Source organism: Oncorhynchus masou, chromosome 15 (genome assembly GCF_036934945.1).
Source record: "Oncorhynchus masou masou isolate Uvic2021 chromosome 15, UVic_Omas_1.1, whole genome shotgun sequence".
Lineage (NCBI taxonomy): Eukaryota > Metazoa > Chordata > Actinopteri > Salmoniformes > Salmonidae > Oncorhynchus > Oncorhynchus masou.
This window is the reverse complement of record NC_088226.1, coordinates 73605238-73621879: the sequence shown is the minus strand read 5'-3', so window position 1 is coordinate 73621879 and position 16642 is coordinate 73605238. Positions and strand designations below refer to the sequence as shown.

The 16642-nt window shown below is 46.1% G+C and overlaps 1 protein-coding gene across 1 annotated transcript in view; it reads right to left on the bottom strand.

Moving 5' to 3' along the window:
• Window positions 1–16642, bottom strand: part of dennd4a (DENN/MADD domain containing 4A) — a 123956-nt gene that overhangs the window by 95506 nt on the left and 11808 nt on the right. Inside the window, exons 4-9 of the mRNA XM_064990332.1 lie at window positions 15340–15586; window positions 11005–11074; window positions 9773–9942; window positions 9170–9408; window positions 605–671; window positions 322–380 (exon numbers count right to left, since the gene is read on the bottom strand). Of these exons, the coding sequence (XP_064846404.1) occupies window positions 322–380; window positions 605–671; window positions 9170–9408; window positions 9773–9942; window positions 11005–11074; window positions 15340–15586 (852 nt within the window). The remainder of the gene's footprint in view (window positions 1–321; window positions 381–604; window positions 672–9169; window positions 9409–9772; window positions 9943–11004; window positions 11075–15339; window positions 15587–16642) is intronic.

The window sequence follows — 16642 nt, the reverse complement described above, 5'->3', positions numbered from 1 at the left end:
CAGTCTGTCTGTCTGTCTGTCCAGTCTGTCTGTCTGTCTGTCTGTCTGTCTGTCTGTCTGTCTGTCTGTCTGTATGTCTTGTCTGTCTGTCCAGTCTGTCTGTCTGTCTGTCTGTATGTCTGTCTGTCTGTCTGTCTGTCTGTCCAGTCTGTATGTCTGTGGTCTGTCTGTCCAGTCTGTCTGTCTGTCTGTCCAGTCTGTCCAGTCTGTCCAGTCAGTCTGTATGTCTTGTCTGTCTGTCTGTCTGTCTGTCTGTCTGTCTGTCTGTCTGTCTGTCTGTCTGTCTGTCTGTCTGTCTGTCTGTCTGTCTGTCTGTCTTACCTGAGAGGCAGAGGGGAGGAGACAGGCTGGCTCAGCATCAGACTATCATGTGGAGACAGCTGTAGAGCACACAGAGAGTTTACATCAGCAGGAAGAGGGTCAGAGTTCAATACAGGAGCTACGGCAACACGACCAGATCACACAGTCAGTGATTTCACAGCTCAACCCAAAGAAGAGACAACTGCATTGGAGTTGCATTGTACAGATGATCAAATGGTCATATTGACGGTGTTTCTACAACGTTAAACGTCACTTTCATATTTGCCCAGAGACTCCATCTCACCTGAAGCAGGATGCGTGGTCTCTGTGACGAGGGGAACGGGACTTTGTGCATGAAGTGGGAGATGTGCCTGTTGGACAGAGAGACATGACAGGTTAGATAACACTGTTCGATAGGTATTGTGACACTGTCTCAGACGATATCTGGAAAAACGGACAAGTCTGACAAACATGATGGAAAAGACTCAACAAAACCACAGTCCAATCAAATGTTATTGGTCCCATAGACACATTTAGCAGATGTTATCGCAGCAGTAGTGTTGGTGTAATGCTGGTGTTCCTAGCTCCAACAGTGAAATGCTGGTGTTCCTAGCTCCAACAGTGAAAAGCTGGTGTTCCTAGCTCCAACAGTGTAATGCTGGTGTTTCTAGCTCCAACAGTGTAATGCTGGTGTTCCTAGCTCCAACAGTGTAATGCTGGTGTTCCTAGCTCCAACAGTGTAATGCTGGTGTTCCTAGCTCCAACAGTGTAATGCTGGTGTTCCTAGCTCCAACAGTGTAATGCTTGTGTTCCTAGCTCCAACAGTGAAATGCTGGTGTTCCTAGCTCCAACAGTGAAATGCTGGTGTTCCTAGCTCCAACAGTGTAATGCTGGTGTTCCTAGCTCCACCAGTGAAATGCTGGTGTTCCTAGCTCCAACAGTGAAATGCTGGTGTTCCTAGCTCCAACAGTGGAATGTTGGTGTTTCTAGCTCCAACAGTGAAATGCTGGTGTTCCTACCTCCAACAGTGAAATGCTGGTGTTCCTAGCTCCAACAGTGTAATGCTGGTGTTTCTAGCTCCAACAGTGAAATGCTGGTGTTCCTAGCTCCAACAGTGAAATGCTGGTGTTTTTAGCAACAACAGTGAATTGCTGGTGTTCCTAGCTCCAACAGGTAATGTCAGGATTTGGCCAGGGTTGTTCCGGGTTTTGGTCACTAGATGCCCCCATTGTGCTTTTTGACCTTATGTTTTTTCCCTTTGCCCCGTAATTATTTGCACCTGTGCCTCGTTTCCCCTGATTGTATTTAAACCCTTAGTTTCCCTCAGTTCTGTGCTCTGTGTTTGTATGTTAGCACCCAGCCCTAGTGTTCTGTGTATTCTTGTCGATTCTGGTGGATGCTCTTGTGGAATTCTGTTTTTGTTTTTGAGTATCTCTAGAGGCTTTTTTGTGCTATACCTACCACCTTTTGGATTTACCATTTTTGTATTGAAGGACTTCTCCTTTTTTACTTTATTAAATACACCGTCTTAAGTACTGCTGTGTCTGCCTCATCTTCTGGGTTCTGCTGACTATTCGTGGCTCAGTTGGTTAAGTGACTGTTTCTCACTCCGGAGACCCAGGTTCGTAACCGGGTCCTGACAGAAACACAGAGCCATAAATGAACCCAGAGGCAGCCTGTTCCCAGGACCTTTTTGCCATGCTGTCCCACCACCAGGAGACTGTCCAACGCCACGAAGCCGCCCTGGTTCAGCAAGAGGCCTTAATGGCTAGACATTCTCATCTTCTGTCGGAGATGCTGACTTCCACTAAGCAAATATCTGATCGTCTTACCCCGGCAACAGTTCCCGTCCCAGTACCTCAGATTCACGTACCCATGGCAGTTAACCCCCTGGCTGAACCTCGTCTTCCACCTCCCCAACGGTTCTCAGGTGATCCAAGTGCTTGTAAAGGGTTTCTCACCCAATGTTCTCTCTCCTTTGAGCTACAACCCTCGTCGTTTCCCACCGACCGGTCTAAGATCGCTTATATCATCACCCTGCTGTCGGAAAAAGCCCTGGCCTGGGCTACTGCTGTGTGGGATGCCCATAGTTCCTGCTTTGCCAGCTACTCTGCCTTTGCTGAGGAATTCAAACGAGTGTTTCAAGGCCCAAGCAGTGGTTCTGACTCAGCCAAACAGCTCCTGACTCTCCACCAAGGTTGGCGCAGCGTGACGGACTATGCCATCCAGTTCCGCACGGTGGCAGCAGCAAGTGGCTGGAACAACGAGGCGCTCACGGTGTGCTTTCTGAAAGGCCTTTCCGACACTATCCAAGATGAACTGGCCACTCGGGAACCACCGGACAATCTCGAGTCCCTGATCAAGTTGGCCTCACGCATTGACCAGCGTCTGAGAGAGAGAGAACTCAACCGTAGACCTCTAGCCCCTATCAGTCCCAGTTCCGAGTCCCCACCTTTATCCTCGCTGGCTCCATCGGAACCCATGCAGATTGGACGCATCTCCCAGGCTGAGAGAGACCGCCGGATGAGGGAGCGACGCTGTCTATATTGCGGCAAACCGGGCCATTTCCGTTCCACGTGTCCCGGGCTCCAGGGAAACGCTCTGTCCCGTACAGACCGGGGGAACTGTAACGGGAAACATAACCTCCTCCCATCCGTCCAACTCCCGTCTGCTCATTCCAGTCACCCTCTCCTGGGACAACCACAAGCTTCACCTTCAAGCCTTGGTAGACTCTGGAGCCGCAGGTAACTTCATGGATGGTGTCTGGGCGAAGGAGAATGGCGTTCCCTCTGAACCTCTAAGTGAACCCATGAGGGTCACTACATTGGATGGAAGCCCTTTGGGATCTGGACTTGTCACTCATGTCACTACCTCCTTGCGACTTTCAGTTTCACAACACCAGGAATTGATGAACTTTCATTTGATCTCCTGTTCCGAGTTCCCTCTCGTCCTTGGATACCCCTGGCTTCACAGCCATAACCCTCACATCGACTGGTCTGTGGGCACTATCAAGCAGTGGGGTCCTACGTGCCAAGCTACTTGTATTTTCCAGAATTCCCGAGTTCTACTCCCGAGTCTTTAGAATCCATCGACCTGACCCGAGTTCCCGAGTGTTACCATGACCTCAAACTGGTGTTTAGCAAACAGAGGGCCACCATGCTACCACCCCATAGACCTTACGATTGCCCCATCGACCTGTTTCCGGGCACTTGCCCCCCAGGGGTCGGATCTTTTCCCTATCTCCACCCGAACGAGCTGCTATGGATACCTACATCAAGGACGCTCTGGAAGCAGGCCTCATGCGTCCATCCACCTCCCCGGCGGGAGCAGGGTTTTTTTTGTGGCCAAGAAAGACGGTGGATTACGTCCTTGCATCGACTACCGGGGACTCAATGCCATAACCGTCCGTAACCGTTACCCGCTACCCCTTATGGCCACAGCCTTCGAGCTGCTCCAGGAAGCAGTTGTTTTCACTAAGCTTGACCTGCGGAACGCATACCATCTTGTGCGGATCAGACCTGGTGACGAGTGGAAGACCGCTTTCAACACGCCTACTGGTCACTATGAATACTTGGTGATGCCCTTCGGCCTGACCAACGCCCCAGCGGTGTTCCAAGCGCTCATAAACGATGTGCTTAGGGATATGCTTAACATATTTGTGTTCGTTTACTTGGATGACATCCTCATCTTTTCGAGCTCCCTTCAAGAACACACTAAGCATGTCAGACAAGTACTCAAATGCCTCCTGGACAGCCATCTGTACGTTAAGCCGGAAAAATGTGAATTCCATTCATCCCGAGTACAATTCCTGGGATTTGTAGTGGAACCCGATCGAGTCCAAATGGACCCCAGGAAGGTAGGGGCGGTAGCGGATTGGCCCACCCCCAAATCCGTTAAGGAAGTTCAGCGTTTCCTGGGCTTCACAAACTTTTACCGCAAGTTCATCAAGAACTTCAGCTTGGTGGCAGCCCTCTCTCAGCTTTAACCAAGGGTGGCAATGCAAGATTTTTGTGGGGAAGAGAAGCTGAGACGGCCTTCCAAGGACTCAAGCAGCGCGTTCTCTCTGCTCCCATCCTGATACTACCGACTACGGATGAACCATTTGTGGTGGAGGTAGACGCATCAGAGGTTGGTGTTGGAGCTGTCCTGTCTCAGAGGGGTGAAGACAAGAAGCTTCATCCGTGCGCTTTCTTCTCACACCGGCTTACCCCGACTGAGAGGAACTACGATGTGGGGGATCGTGAACTCCTAGCGGTTAAGATGGCATTGAAGGAATGGAGACACTGGCTCGAGGGGGCTTCTCACCCGTTTCAAGTGCTTACGGACCACAAAAATCTGGAGTATATCCAGCAGGCGAAGCGGTTGAACTCTAGACAAGCTAGATGGTCTCTTTTCTTCAATCGATTCCAGTTTATCCTCACCTATCGGCCCGGGTCGAAGAATCTCAAACCGGATGCCCTGTCCCGAGTCTACGCTCCTGCCATTCGAGATGACACGGACATGCCTGTCCTTCCTGCTGCTAAGATTGTGGCTCCGATCTCGTGGCAAGTTGAGGATACCGTGAGACGTGCTCAAGCTAGCGAACCGGACCCGAAAGGAGGTCCTGCCAATCGGTTGTTTGTCCCCAAGGCAGTGAGGACTCAGGTCCTTCTGTGGGGGCACTCCTCTCGCCTCACCTGTCATCCGGGCGTAGGTCGCACCTTGGAGTTCATCCAGCGTAAGTTCTGGTGGCCTACCATAAGAGAAGACGTTGCCACTTTCGTCAATGCCTGTCCCGTGTGCTGCCAGGGCAAATCTTCTCACCTCCGCCCTCAAGGACTCCTTCACCCTTTACCTGTTCCCCACAGACCCTGGTCCCATATCTCATTGGACTTTATTACTGGACTTCCTCCATCCCATGGCAATACTACTATCCTAGTCATAATCGACAGGTTTTCAAAGGCGGCCAGGTTCGTTCCTCTGACTAAGTTACCTTCTGCCAAGGAAACGGCTGAGTTGGTAATTAATCATGTGTTCCGAGTCTTCGGCATTCCTCAAGATATGGTTTCTGACAGAGGTCCCCAGTTCGCCTCAAGGTTTTGGAAGGCCTTCTGCCAACTCATGGGGGCTTCTGCCAGTCTATCTTCAGGGTACCATCCGGAGTCCAACGGCCAAACAGAGAGGATGAATCAAGAGCTGGAAACCACCCTCCGATGTATGACTCGTGACAACCCGTCCACATGGTCATCCTTTATTGTTTGGGCCGAATACGCGCACAACACCTTGCGCTCCTCCTCCACTGGTATGTCCCCGCACGAGTGTCAGTTTGGCTATGCTCCTCCATTGTTCCCGGACCAGGAGGCAGAAGTCAGAGTGCCTTCAGCCTTGAAGTTCGTCAGACGCTGTCGGCTTATGTGGAGGAAGACCCGTCTTAATCTTATGCGTTCCTCACAGAGGTACCAACAACAAGCCAACAGACGTCGCCGTCCCGGGCCTACCCTGCGCCCCGGCCAGAGAGTCTGGCTCTCCACAAGAGACTTACCTCTACGGGTGGAGTCTCGCAAGCTGTCCCAAAAATACATTGGTCCCTTCAAGGTTGCCAGGAGAGTTAACCCAGTTTCTTATCGCCTACACTTACCCAGATCCCTTAAGATTAATCCCACATTTCACATTTCATTGTTAAAACCTGTTGTTTTTTCTCCCCTTGTCCCGGCAGACAGACCTCCCCCTCCGCCTCGTGTCATTGGAGGCCAGCCGGCTTATACCGTCCATCGGACACTGGATTCCCGCCGGGTGCAGCGGTCCTGGCAGTATCTGGTGGACTGGGAAGGCTACGGTCCCGAGGAGCGCTCCTGGGTTCCTGCCAAAGACATCCTGGACCCTGACCTCATTCGTCAGTTCAGGGCCCTCCACCCTGAGAGAGCTGGTAGGAACGTCAGGAGCCGTTCCTAGGGGGGATTCTGTCAGGATTTGGCCAGGGTTGTTCCGGGTTTTGGTCACTAGATGCCCCCATTGTGCTTTTTGACCTTATGTTTTTTCCCTTGTTCCCCATTATTATTTGCACCTGTGCCTCGTTTCCCCTGATTGTATTTAAACCCTTAGTTTCCCTCAGTTCTGTGCTCTGTGTTTGTATGTTAGCACCCAGCCCTAGTGTTCTGTGTATTCTTGTCGTTTCCGGTGGATGCTCTTGTGGAATTCTGTTTTTGTTTTTGAGTATCTCTTGAGGCTTTTTTGTGCTATTCCTACCACCTTTTGGATTTACCATTTTTGTATTGAAGGACTTCTCCTTTTTTACTTTATTAAATGCTGGTGTTCCTTGCTCCAACAGTGAAATGCTGGTGTTCCTAGCTCCAACAGTGTAATGCTGGTGTTCCTAGCTCCAACAGGTAATGCTGGTGTTTCTTATTAGTAGTTGTAGCAGTAGGTATACTAGTGTTATTAGTAGTTGTAGTAGTAGTTATATTAGTTGTAGTAGGAGTTGTAGCAGTAGTTATATTAGTAGTTGTAGTAGTAGTTATATTAGTTATATTAGTAGTTGTAGTAGTAGTTATATTAGTAGTTGTAGCTGTAGTTATATTACTTGTATTAGTAGTTGTAGCAGTAGTTATATTAGTTGTATTAGTAGTTGTAGCAGTAGTTATATTAGTTGTATTAGTAGTTGTAGCAGTAGTTATATTAGTTGTATTAGTAGTTGTAGCAGTAGTTATATTAGTTGTATTAGTAGTTGTAGCAGTAGTTATATTAGTTGTATTAGTAGTTGTAGCAGTAGTTATATTAGTAGTTGTAGCAGTAGTTATATTAGTTGTATTAGTAGTTGTAGCAGTAGTTATATTAGTTGTAGCAGTAGTTATATTAGTTGTATTATTAGTTGTAGCAGTAGTTTTATTCGTTGTATTAGTAGTTGTAGCAGTAGTTATATTAGTAGTATTAGTAGTTGTAGCAGTAGTTGTATTAGTAGTATTAGTAGTTGTAGCAGTAGTTATATTAGTTGTATTAGTAGTTGTAGCAGTAGTTATATTAGTTGTATTAGTAGTTGTAGCAGTAGTTTTATTCGTTGTATTAGTAGTTGTAGCAGTCGTTGTGTTAGTAGTTGTAGCAGTAGTTTTATTCGTTGTATTAGTAGTTGTAGCAGTGGTTATACTAGTGTTATTAGTAGTTGTAGCAGTAGTTTTATTCGTTGTAGACCTAATAGTTCCCATATTATTATAATACTAATAATAATTATTATTATTAGCTAAATATTGGTATTATTATCAGTCAGTAGTTCCCATATTATTATAATACTAATAATTATTATTATTATTAGCTAATTATTGGTATTATTATCAGTCAATAGTTCCCATATTATTACTGTTATTATAAATATATTATTATTATTAGTCTAGTGGTTAGAGTGTAGAGGAGGTAGGTAGCCTAGTGGTTAGATTGTAGAGGAGGTAGGTAGCCTAGTGGTTAGATTGTAGAGGAGGTAGGTAGCCTAGTGGTTAGAGTGTAGAGGTGGCAGGTAGCCTAGTGGTTAGAGTGTAGAGGTGGCAGGTAGCCTAGTGGTTAGATTGTAGAGGAGGTAGGTAGCCTAGTGGTTAGAGTGTAGAGGTGGCAGGTAGCCTAGTGGTTAGAGTGTAGAGGAGGCAGGTAGCCTAGTGGTTAGAGTGTAGAGGAGGCAGGGTAGCCTAGTGGTTAGAGTGTAGAGGAGGCAGGTAGCCTAGTGGTTAGAGTGTAGAGGTGGTAGGTAGCCTAGTGGTTAGAGTGTAGAGGTGGCAGGTAGCCTAGTGGTTAGAGTGTAGAGGAGGCAGGTAGCCTAGTGGTTAGAGTGTAGAGGTGGTAGGTAGCCTAGTGGTTAGAGTGTAGAGGTGGCAGGTAGTCTAGTGGTTAGAGTGTAGAGAAGGCAGGTAGCCTAGTGGTTAGAGTGTAGAGGTGGCAGGTAGCCTAGTGGTTAGAGTGTAGAGGTGGCAGGTAGCCTAGTGGTTAGAGTGTAGAGGAGGCAGGTAGCCTAGTGGTTAGAGTGTAGAGGTGGCAGGTAGTCTAGTGGTTAGAGTGTAGAGGAGGCAGGTAGCCTAGTGGTTAGAGTGTAGAGGAGGCAGGTAGCCTAGTGGTTAGAGTGTAGAGGAGGCAGGTAGCCTAGTGGTTAGAGTGTAGAGGTGGTAGGTAGCCTAGTGGTTAGAGTGTAGAGGTGGCAGGTAGTCTAGTGGTTAGAGTGTAGAGAAGGCAGGTAGCCTAGTGGTTAGAGTGTAGAGGTGGCAGGTAGCCTAGTGGTTAGAGTGTAGAGGTGGCAGGTAGCCTAGTGGTTAGAGTGTAGAGGAGGCAGGTAGCCTAGTGGTTAGAGTGTAGAGGTGGCAGGTAGTCTAGTGGTTAGAGTGTAGAGGAGGCAGGTAGCCTAGTGGTTAGAGTGTAGAGGAGGCAGGTAGCCTAATGGTTAGAGTGTAGAGGAGGTAGGTAGCCTAGTGGTTAGAGTGTAGAGGAGGCAGGTAGCCTAGTGGTTAGAGTGTAGAGGAGGCATGTAGCCTAGTGGTTAGAGTGTAGAGGTGGCAGGTAGCCTTGTGGTTAGAGCGTTGGACTAGTAACCGGAAGGTTGCAAGTTCAAATCCCCGAGCTGACAAGGTACAAATCTGTTGTTCTGCCCCTGAACAGGCAGTTAACCCACTGTTCCTAGGCCGTCATTGTAAATAAGAATTTGTTCTGAACTGACTTGCCTAGTTAAATAAAGGTAAAAAAAATAATAATAATTATCAAACATTAGTTCCAATATGAGTAATATTGTTATTATTTTTACTAAGTATTTTTATTCATTTTTTGTTTCCTTTGACACTTGAAAATGAGATTGTATAGGGAAATGAAATTAAAGCGTGTAGTGTGTGTGTGTGTGTGTGTGTGTGTGTGTGTTATTCCTCACTTCTCTATGGGCAGAGCGTGTGGTCCAGAGATGGAGTATCTGTAGAGAAACGTCAGGAAGTTCCTGAATGAGTCAAAGAACGGCCAGTGTGACAGCAAACAGATACTCTTGTTAGCGTGAACGCTCTTTGTCCCCTCGCTGCTACTGCACGTGCCCGGTAGCCCCAGCAGAGAACGCTGTCTGTCACTCAGCTGCTCCTCTGGGTACGGCTCATAGAACTGGATGGCAGCTCCATACACCTGGAGAGAGGTAGACGAACACACACACACACACACACACACACACACACACACACACACACACACACACAAAAGTAAGTAAGTAACGTATCCCCAAATCCCCAAGAATTTGTTCTTAACTGACTTGCCTAGTTAAATAAAGGTAAAAATAAATCAAACAAAAGATATATCTGTTGTTCTGTGTGTCAGAGGAGGCTGGTGGGAGGAGCTTAAGGAGGACGGTTTCATTGTCATGAATGGAACGGAATGGAACGGTATCAAACACATCACTCCATTCCAATGATTCCATTCCAGCCATTACAATGAGCCCTTACCCCTATAAATTATCCTACCAGCCTCCTCTGGTGTGTGTGCTTGTACCCACCTTGTCTCCAGAGGCTCCAGTCAGTACAAAGGTAGAGAAGACAGGCAGGGAGTGTTTGGTGTGAGCTGGCCAGAACTCAATGCTCGCTCCCATGGGCAGACAGAACAGAGGAACAGACTCCGGCAGGGGAAAAGACTCATCGTCCTCCTCTGGGTACCTACACAACAGACCTGGAGAGAGAAATCAGATATAATATTACAAATATTCTGTCCTATTCCACTGTCTGTCTAATATTCTGTCCTATTACACTGTCTAATATTCTGTCCTATTACACTGTCTAATATTCTGTCCTATTACATTGTCTAATATTCTGTCCTATTACACTGTTCAATATTCTGTCCTATTCCACTGTCTGTCTAATATTCTGTCCTATTCCACTGTCTGTCTAATATTCTGTCCTATTCCACTGTCTGTCTAATATTCTGTCCTATTACACTGTCTAATATTCTGTCCTATTACACTGTCTAATATTCTGTCCTATTCCACTGTCTGTCTAATATTCTGTCCTATTACACTGTCTAATATTCTGTCCTATTCCACTGTCTACTATTCTGTCCTTTTCCACTGTCTGTCTAACATTCTGTCCTTTTCCACTGTCTGTCTAATATTCTGTCCTATTCCACTGTCTGTCTAATATTCTGTCCTATTACACTGTCTAATATTCTGTCCTATTACACTGTCTGTCTAATATTCTGTCCTAATACACTGTCTAATATTCTGTCCTATTACACTGTCTGTCTAATATTCTGTCCTATTACACTGTCTACTATTCTGTCCTTTTCCACTGTCTGTCTAATATTCTGTCCTATTCCACCATCTGTCTAATATTCTGTCCTATTCCACTGTCTAATATTCTGTCCTATTCCACTGTCTAATAGTCTGTCCTATTACACTGTCTGTCTAATATTCTGTCCTATTCCACTGTCTAATAGTCTGTCCTATTCCACTGTCTGTCTAATATTCTGTCCTATTACACTGTCTGTCTAATATTCTGTCCTATTACACTGTCTGTCTAATATTCTGTACTACTACACTATCTGTCTAATATTCTGTCCTATTACACTGTCTACTATTCTGTCCTATTCCACTATCTGTCTAATATTCTGTCCTACTACACTATCTGTCTAATATTCTGTCCTATTACACTGTCTACTATTCTGTCCTATTCCACTGTCTGTCTAATATTCTGTCCTATTCCACTATCTGTGCATTAGAGAATCCAAGTCCTTTACCTGCGTTGTATGCGATTGTGTTGGTTTTAGCCAGTGACTTCTTGTAACACAGGTACACCGAGGATCCCCACTGACATGGACAAACAGACAAACACAATATGTGATTGAAACGGGTAAAGACAATGCATTATAAACTCAGCAAAAAAAGAAACGTCCCTTTATCAGGACCCTGTCTTTCAAAGATACTTTGTAAAAATCCAAATAACTTCACAGATCTTCATTGTAACGGGTTTAAACACTGTTTCCCATTGCTTGTTCAATGAACCATAAACAATTAATGAACATGCACCTGTGGAACGGTCGTTAAGACACTAACAGCTGACAGACGGTAGGCAATTAAGGTCACAGTTATGACAACTTAGGACACTAAAGAGGCCTGTCTACTGACTCTGAAAAAACACCAAAATAAAGATGCCCAGGTCCCTGCTCATCTGCGTGAACGTGCCTTAGGAGGCATAAGGACTGCAGATGTGGACTGCAGATGTGGACTGCAGATGTGGACACTATGAGGACAGCTGATCAACAACACCTGCACAGGATCGGTACATCCAAACATCACACCTGCAGGACAGGTACAGGATGGCAACAACAACTGCCTGAGTTACACCCTCCATCAGTGCTCAGACTGTCCGCAATAGGCTGAGAGAGGCTGGACTGAAGGCTTGTAGGCCTGTTGTATAAGGCAGGTCCTCACCTGACGTCACCGGCAACAACGTCGCCTATGGGCACAAACCCACCGTCGCTGGACCAGACAGGACTGGCAAAAAGTGCTCTTCACTGACGAGTCACTGTTTTGTCTCACGAGGGGTGATGGTCGGATTTGCGTTTATTGTCGAAGGAATGAGCGTTACACTGAGGCCTGTACTCTGGAGAGGGATCGAGATGGAGATGGAGATGGAGGGTCCGTCATGTTTTGGGGCGGTGTGTCACAGCATCATCGAAATAAGCTTGTTGTCATTGCAGGCAATCTCAACTCTGTGCGTTACAGGGAAGACATCCTCCTCCCTCATGTGGTACCCTTCCTGCAGTCACCCTGACATGACCCTCCAGCATGACAATGCCACCAGGCATACTGCTCGTTCTCTGCGTGATTTCCTGCAAGACAGAAATGTCAGCGTTCTGCCATGGCCAGTGAAGAGCCCGGATCTCAATCCCATTGAGCATGTCTGGGACCTGTTGGATCGGAGGGTGAGGTCTAGGGCCATTCCCCCAGAAATGTCCAGGAACCTGCAGGTGCCTTTGTAGAAGAGTGGGGTAACATCTCACAGTACAAACAGGCAAATCTGGTGCAGTACATGAGGAGGAGATGCACTGCAGTACTTTGCAGCTGGTGGCCACACCGGATACTGACTGATACTTTTGATTTTGACCCCCCCCTCCCCCCCCCTATGTTCAGGGACACATTATTCAATTTCTGTTAGTCACATGTCTGTGGAACTTGTTCAGTTTATGTCTCAGTTGTTGAATCTTGTTATGTTCATACAAATATTTGCACATGTTAAGTTTGCTGAAAATAAAGGCAGTTGACAGTGAGAGGACGTTTCCTTAGAGGTAGAACAGTTATACACTGTGTGTACAAAACATTAGTAATGCCTGTTTGTTCCTTGACATAAACTGACCAGGTGAAAGCCATGATCCCTTATTGATGTCACCTGTTAAGTCAACTTCAATCAGTGTAGATGAATGGGAGGAGACAGGTTAAATAAGGACTTTTAAGCCTTGAGACAATTGAGACATTGATTGTGTATGTGTGCCATTCAGAGGGTGAATGGGAAAGACAAAATATTTAAGGACCTTTGGACGGGGGTATGGTAGTAGGTGCCAGGCGCACCGGTTTGTGTCAAGAACTGCAACGCTGCTGGGTTTTTCACGCTCAACCATCTCCTGTGTGTATCAAGAAGGGTCCACCACCCAAAGGACATCCAGCCAACTTGACACAGCTGTGGAAAGCATTGGAGTCAACATGGGCCAGCATCCCTGTGGAACACTTCAACACCTTTTATAGTCAATGCCCCAACGAATTCAGGCTGTTCTGGACAAAAAGGTGGTGGAATTCAATATTAGGAAGGTGTTCATAAGGTTTTGTACACTTAGTGTTGTTCCTCGGGACAATGTATTTGGTGAAAAGCGTAGGACCTATAATGTAACCTTGGGGGACACCACTTGTCAACTCCTCGTAAGTAAGCCTTGTCTGAGCCAGAATGGCCCATAGGGCAGGAGCCAATGTTCTGTTTCTGTAGCGTGAGGTTGTACAAGTACAGTGGCTTGCAAAAGTATTCACCACCCCTCCATTGGGATTTTTACTATTTTGTTGCCTTTCAACCTGGAATTAAAATAGATTTTTTTTGGGGTGGGGGTCGTATCATTTGATTTTGACATGACATGCCTACCACTTTGAAGATACAAAATATTTTGTATTGTGAAACAAACAAACAAACAAAAAAACTTTAGCGTGCATAACTATTCACCCCCCCCAGAAGTCAATAATTTGTAGAGCCACCTTTTGCAGCAATTACAGCTGCAAGTATCTTGGCGTATGTCTCTATAAGCGTACAGCAATCTTTAAGTCATACCACAGATTCTCAATTGGATTGAGGTCTGGGTTTGACTAGGCCATTCCAAGACATTTAAATGTTTCCCCTTAAACCACTCAAGTGTTGCTTTAGCAGTATGCTTAGGGTCATTGTCCTGCTGGAAGGTGAACCTCCGTACCGGTCTCAAATTTCTGGAAGACAAACTGTTTCCCTCAAGAAACTGCCTGTATTTAGCACCATCCATCATTCCTTCAACTCTGGTCAGTTTCCCAGTCCCTGCCAATGAAAAATATCCCCACAGCATGATGCTGCCACCACCGTGCTTCCCTGTAGGGATGGTGTTCTTGGGGTGATGAGATGTGTTGAGTTTGCGTGAGACATGGCGTTTTCCTTGATGGCCAAAACCTCAATTTTAGTCTCATCTGAACAGAATATGTTCTTCCATAAGTTTGGGGAGTCTACCACATGCCTGTTGGCAAAAACCAAACATGTTTGCTTATTTCTTTCTTTAAGTGATGGCTTTTTTCTGGACACCCTTCCGTAAAGCCCAGCTCTGTGGAATGTACGGCTTAAAGTGGTCCAATGAACAGATACTCCAATCTCTGCTGTGGAGTTTAACAGCTCCTTCAGGGTTATCTTTGCTCTCTCTTTATTGCTTCTCCACAACTTTGTCCCTGACCTGATTGGAAAGCTCCTTGGTCTTCATAGTGCCGCTTGCTTAGTGGTGTTGCAGACTCTGCCTTTCACGAGATAGATCATGCGACACTTAGATTGCACACAGGTGGACTTTATTTAACCAACGTTAACTGCCCATGATATATGAGAAAACTTACACATGGTCATGTTCTTATAAAGTGGCATTGTTTACATCGTTACCTAGCAACCCCTTACAACTACAAGTCTTAGCACCTGTAGCTCTTCATGGATGATTTTAAAGTTGCTTTTGATTTCTTTTATCCACTAACGTTTAATGAATTGTACCAACAAGAAGAGGAGGAGGTGGAAGATATGAAAGAAATTAAACAAGCAGAGCAAATGGAATAGCAACCTGAGCCCATTGTTAACATTATAGATATACACCAGCAACCTGAGCCCAGTGCTAATGTTATAGATATGGACCAGCAACCTGGGCCCAGTGTAAATGTTATAGATATAGACCAGCAACCTAAGCCCAGTGCTAATGTTATAGATATAGACCAGCAACCTAAGCCCAGTGCTAATGTTATAGATATAGACCACCAACCTGAGCCCAGTGTTAACATTATCGATGGACCAGCAACCTGAGCCCACCCCTTGTCTTCTATAGTATTGTATAGTAGTTTATTGTATTGTATTGTATATTATTGTATAGTATAGTAGTGTATTGTAGTGTATAGTATAGTATTGTATTGTATAGTATTGTATTTTATTGTATTGTATAGTATTGTATTGTATAATATTGTATTGTATAGTAGTGTATTGTATAGTATAGTATTGTATTGCATAGTATTGTATAGTATTGTATTCTATAGTACTGTATTGTATAGTATAGTATTGTATTGTATAGTATTGTATTGTATTGTATTGTATAGTATTGTATTCTATAGTATTGTATTGTATAGTATAGTATAGTATTGTATAGTATTGTATTGTATTGTATCGTATTGTATAGTATTGTATTGTATTGTATCATATTGTATTGTATTGTATAGTATAGTATTGTATAGTATTGTATTGTATTGTATCGTATTGTATTGTATAGTATAGTATTGTATAGTATAGTATTGTATTGTATTGTATTGTATGGAGTTATTCTGCTCACCATACTACTGTTCAGGTTCTTGTCCACCTTGCAGAAGGTGTGAGGGGGCGTCTCCCCTTTGCCCGGGATGATGATGCAGACATCTGTGACAGCCAATGACGTGTGAGGCTGGCTCTGCGGGGAGCGGCGATAGGTGATGTAGATGCGCTGGGAGGAGGAGCTACTGATGTTGGCAGGACGACCAGAGGGAGTGGTTTGGACGATGTGACAGCCAGGCTTCAGCTTCTCCTTCCACTCATACAGAACCCTGAGAGGAGGCAGAGAAGGAAATGTTAGGACTGATTCACAATACACAGCTGAGCCAAGCCTAGCCTAGCTTAGCCTATCCTATCCTAGCCTAGCCTATCCAAGCCAAGCCAAGCCTAGACAAGCCTAGCCTATCCTATCCTAGCCTAGCCTAGCCAAGCTGAGCCAAGCCTAGACAAGCCTAGCCTATCCTAGCCTAGCCTAGCCAAGCCAAGCCAAGACAAGCCAAGCTGTACTGGCCTGGACTGGTTACTCATACCTCATTGGATGCTAACTTTGGATTGGGACACAGTCATTGGATGCTGCCTTTGGATTGGGACACAGACATTGGATGCTGCCTTTGGATTGGGACACAGACATTGGATGCTGCCTTTGGATTGGGACACAGACATTGGATGCTGCCTTTGGATTGGGACACAGACATTGGATGCTGCCTTTGGATTGGGACACGGCCATTGGATGCTGCCTTTGGATTGGGACACAGACATTGGATGCTGCCTTTGGATTGGGACACAGACATTGGATGCTGCCTTTGGATTGGGACACGGCCATTGGATGCTGCCTTTGGATTGGGACACAGACATTGGATGCTGCCTTTGGATTGGGACACAGCCATTGGATGCTGCCTTTGGATTGGGACACAGACATTGGATGCTGCCTTTGGATTGGGACACGGCCATTGGATGCTGCCTTTGGATTGGGACACAGACATTGGATGCTGCCTTTGGATTGGGACACAGCCATTGGATGCTGCCTTTGGATTGGCTCACGGCCATTTTTGCTGGACAGAAAATATCTGAGCCAGCACTGTACAGTAGGGGTCGTCCTGATAGAGGCAGCCCTGTACAGTAGGGGTCGCCATGACAGAGGCAGCACTGTACAGTAGGGGTCGCCCTGATAGAGGCAGCCCTGTACAGTAGGGGTCGCCATGATAGAGGCAGCCCTGTACAGTAGGGGTCGCCCTGATAGAGGCAGCCCTGTACAGTAGGGGTCGCCCTGACAGAGGCAGCACTGTACAGTAGGGGTCGCCATGACAGAGGCAGCACTGTACAGTAGG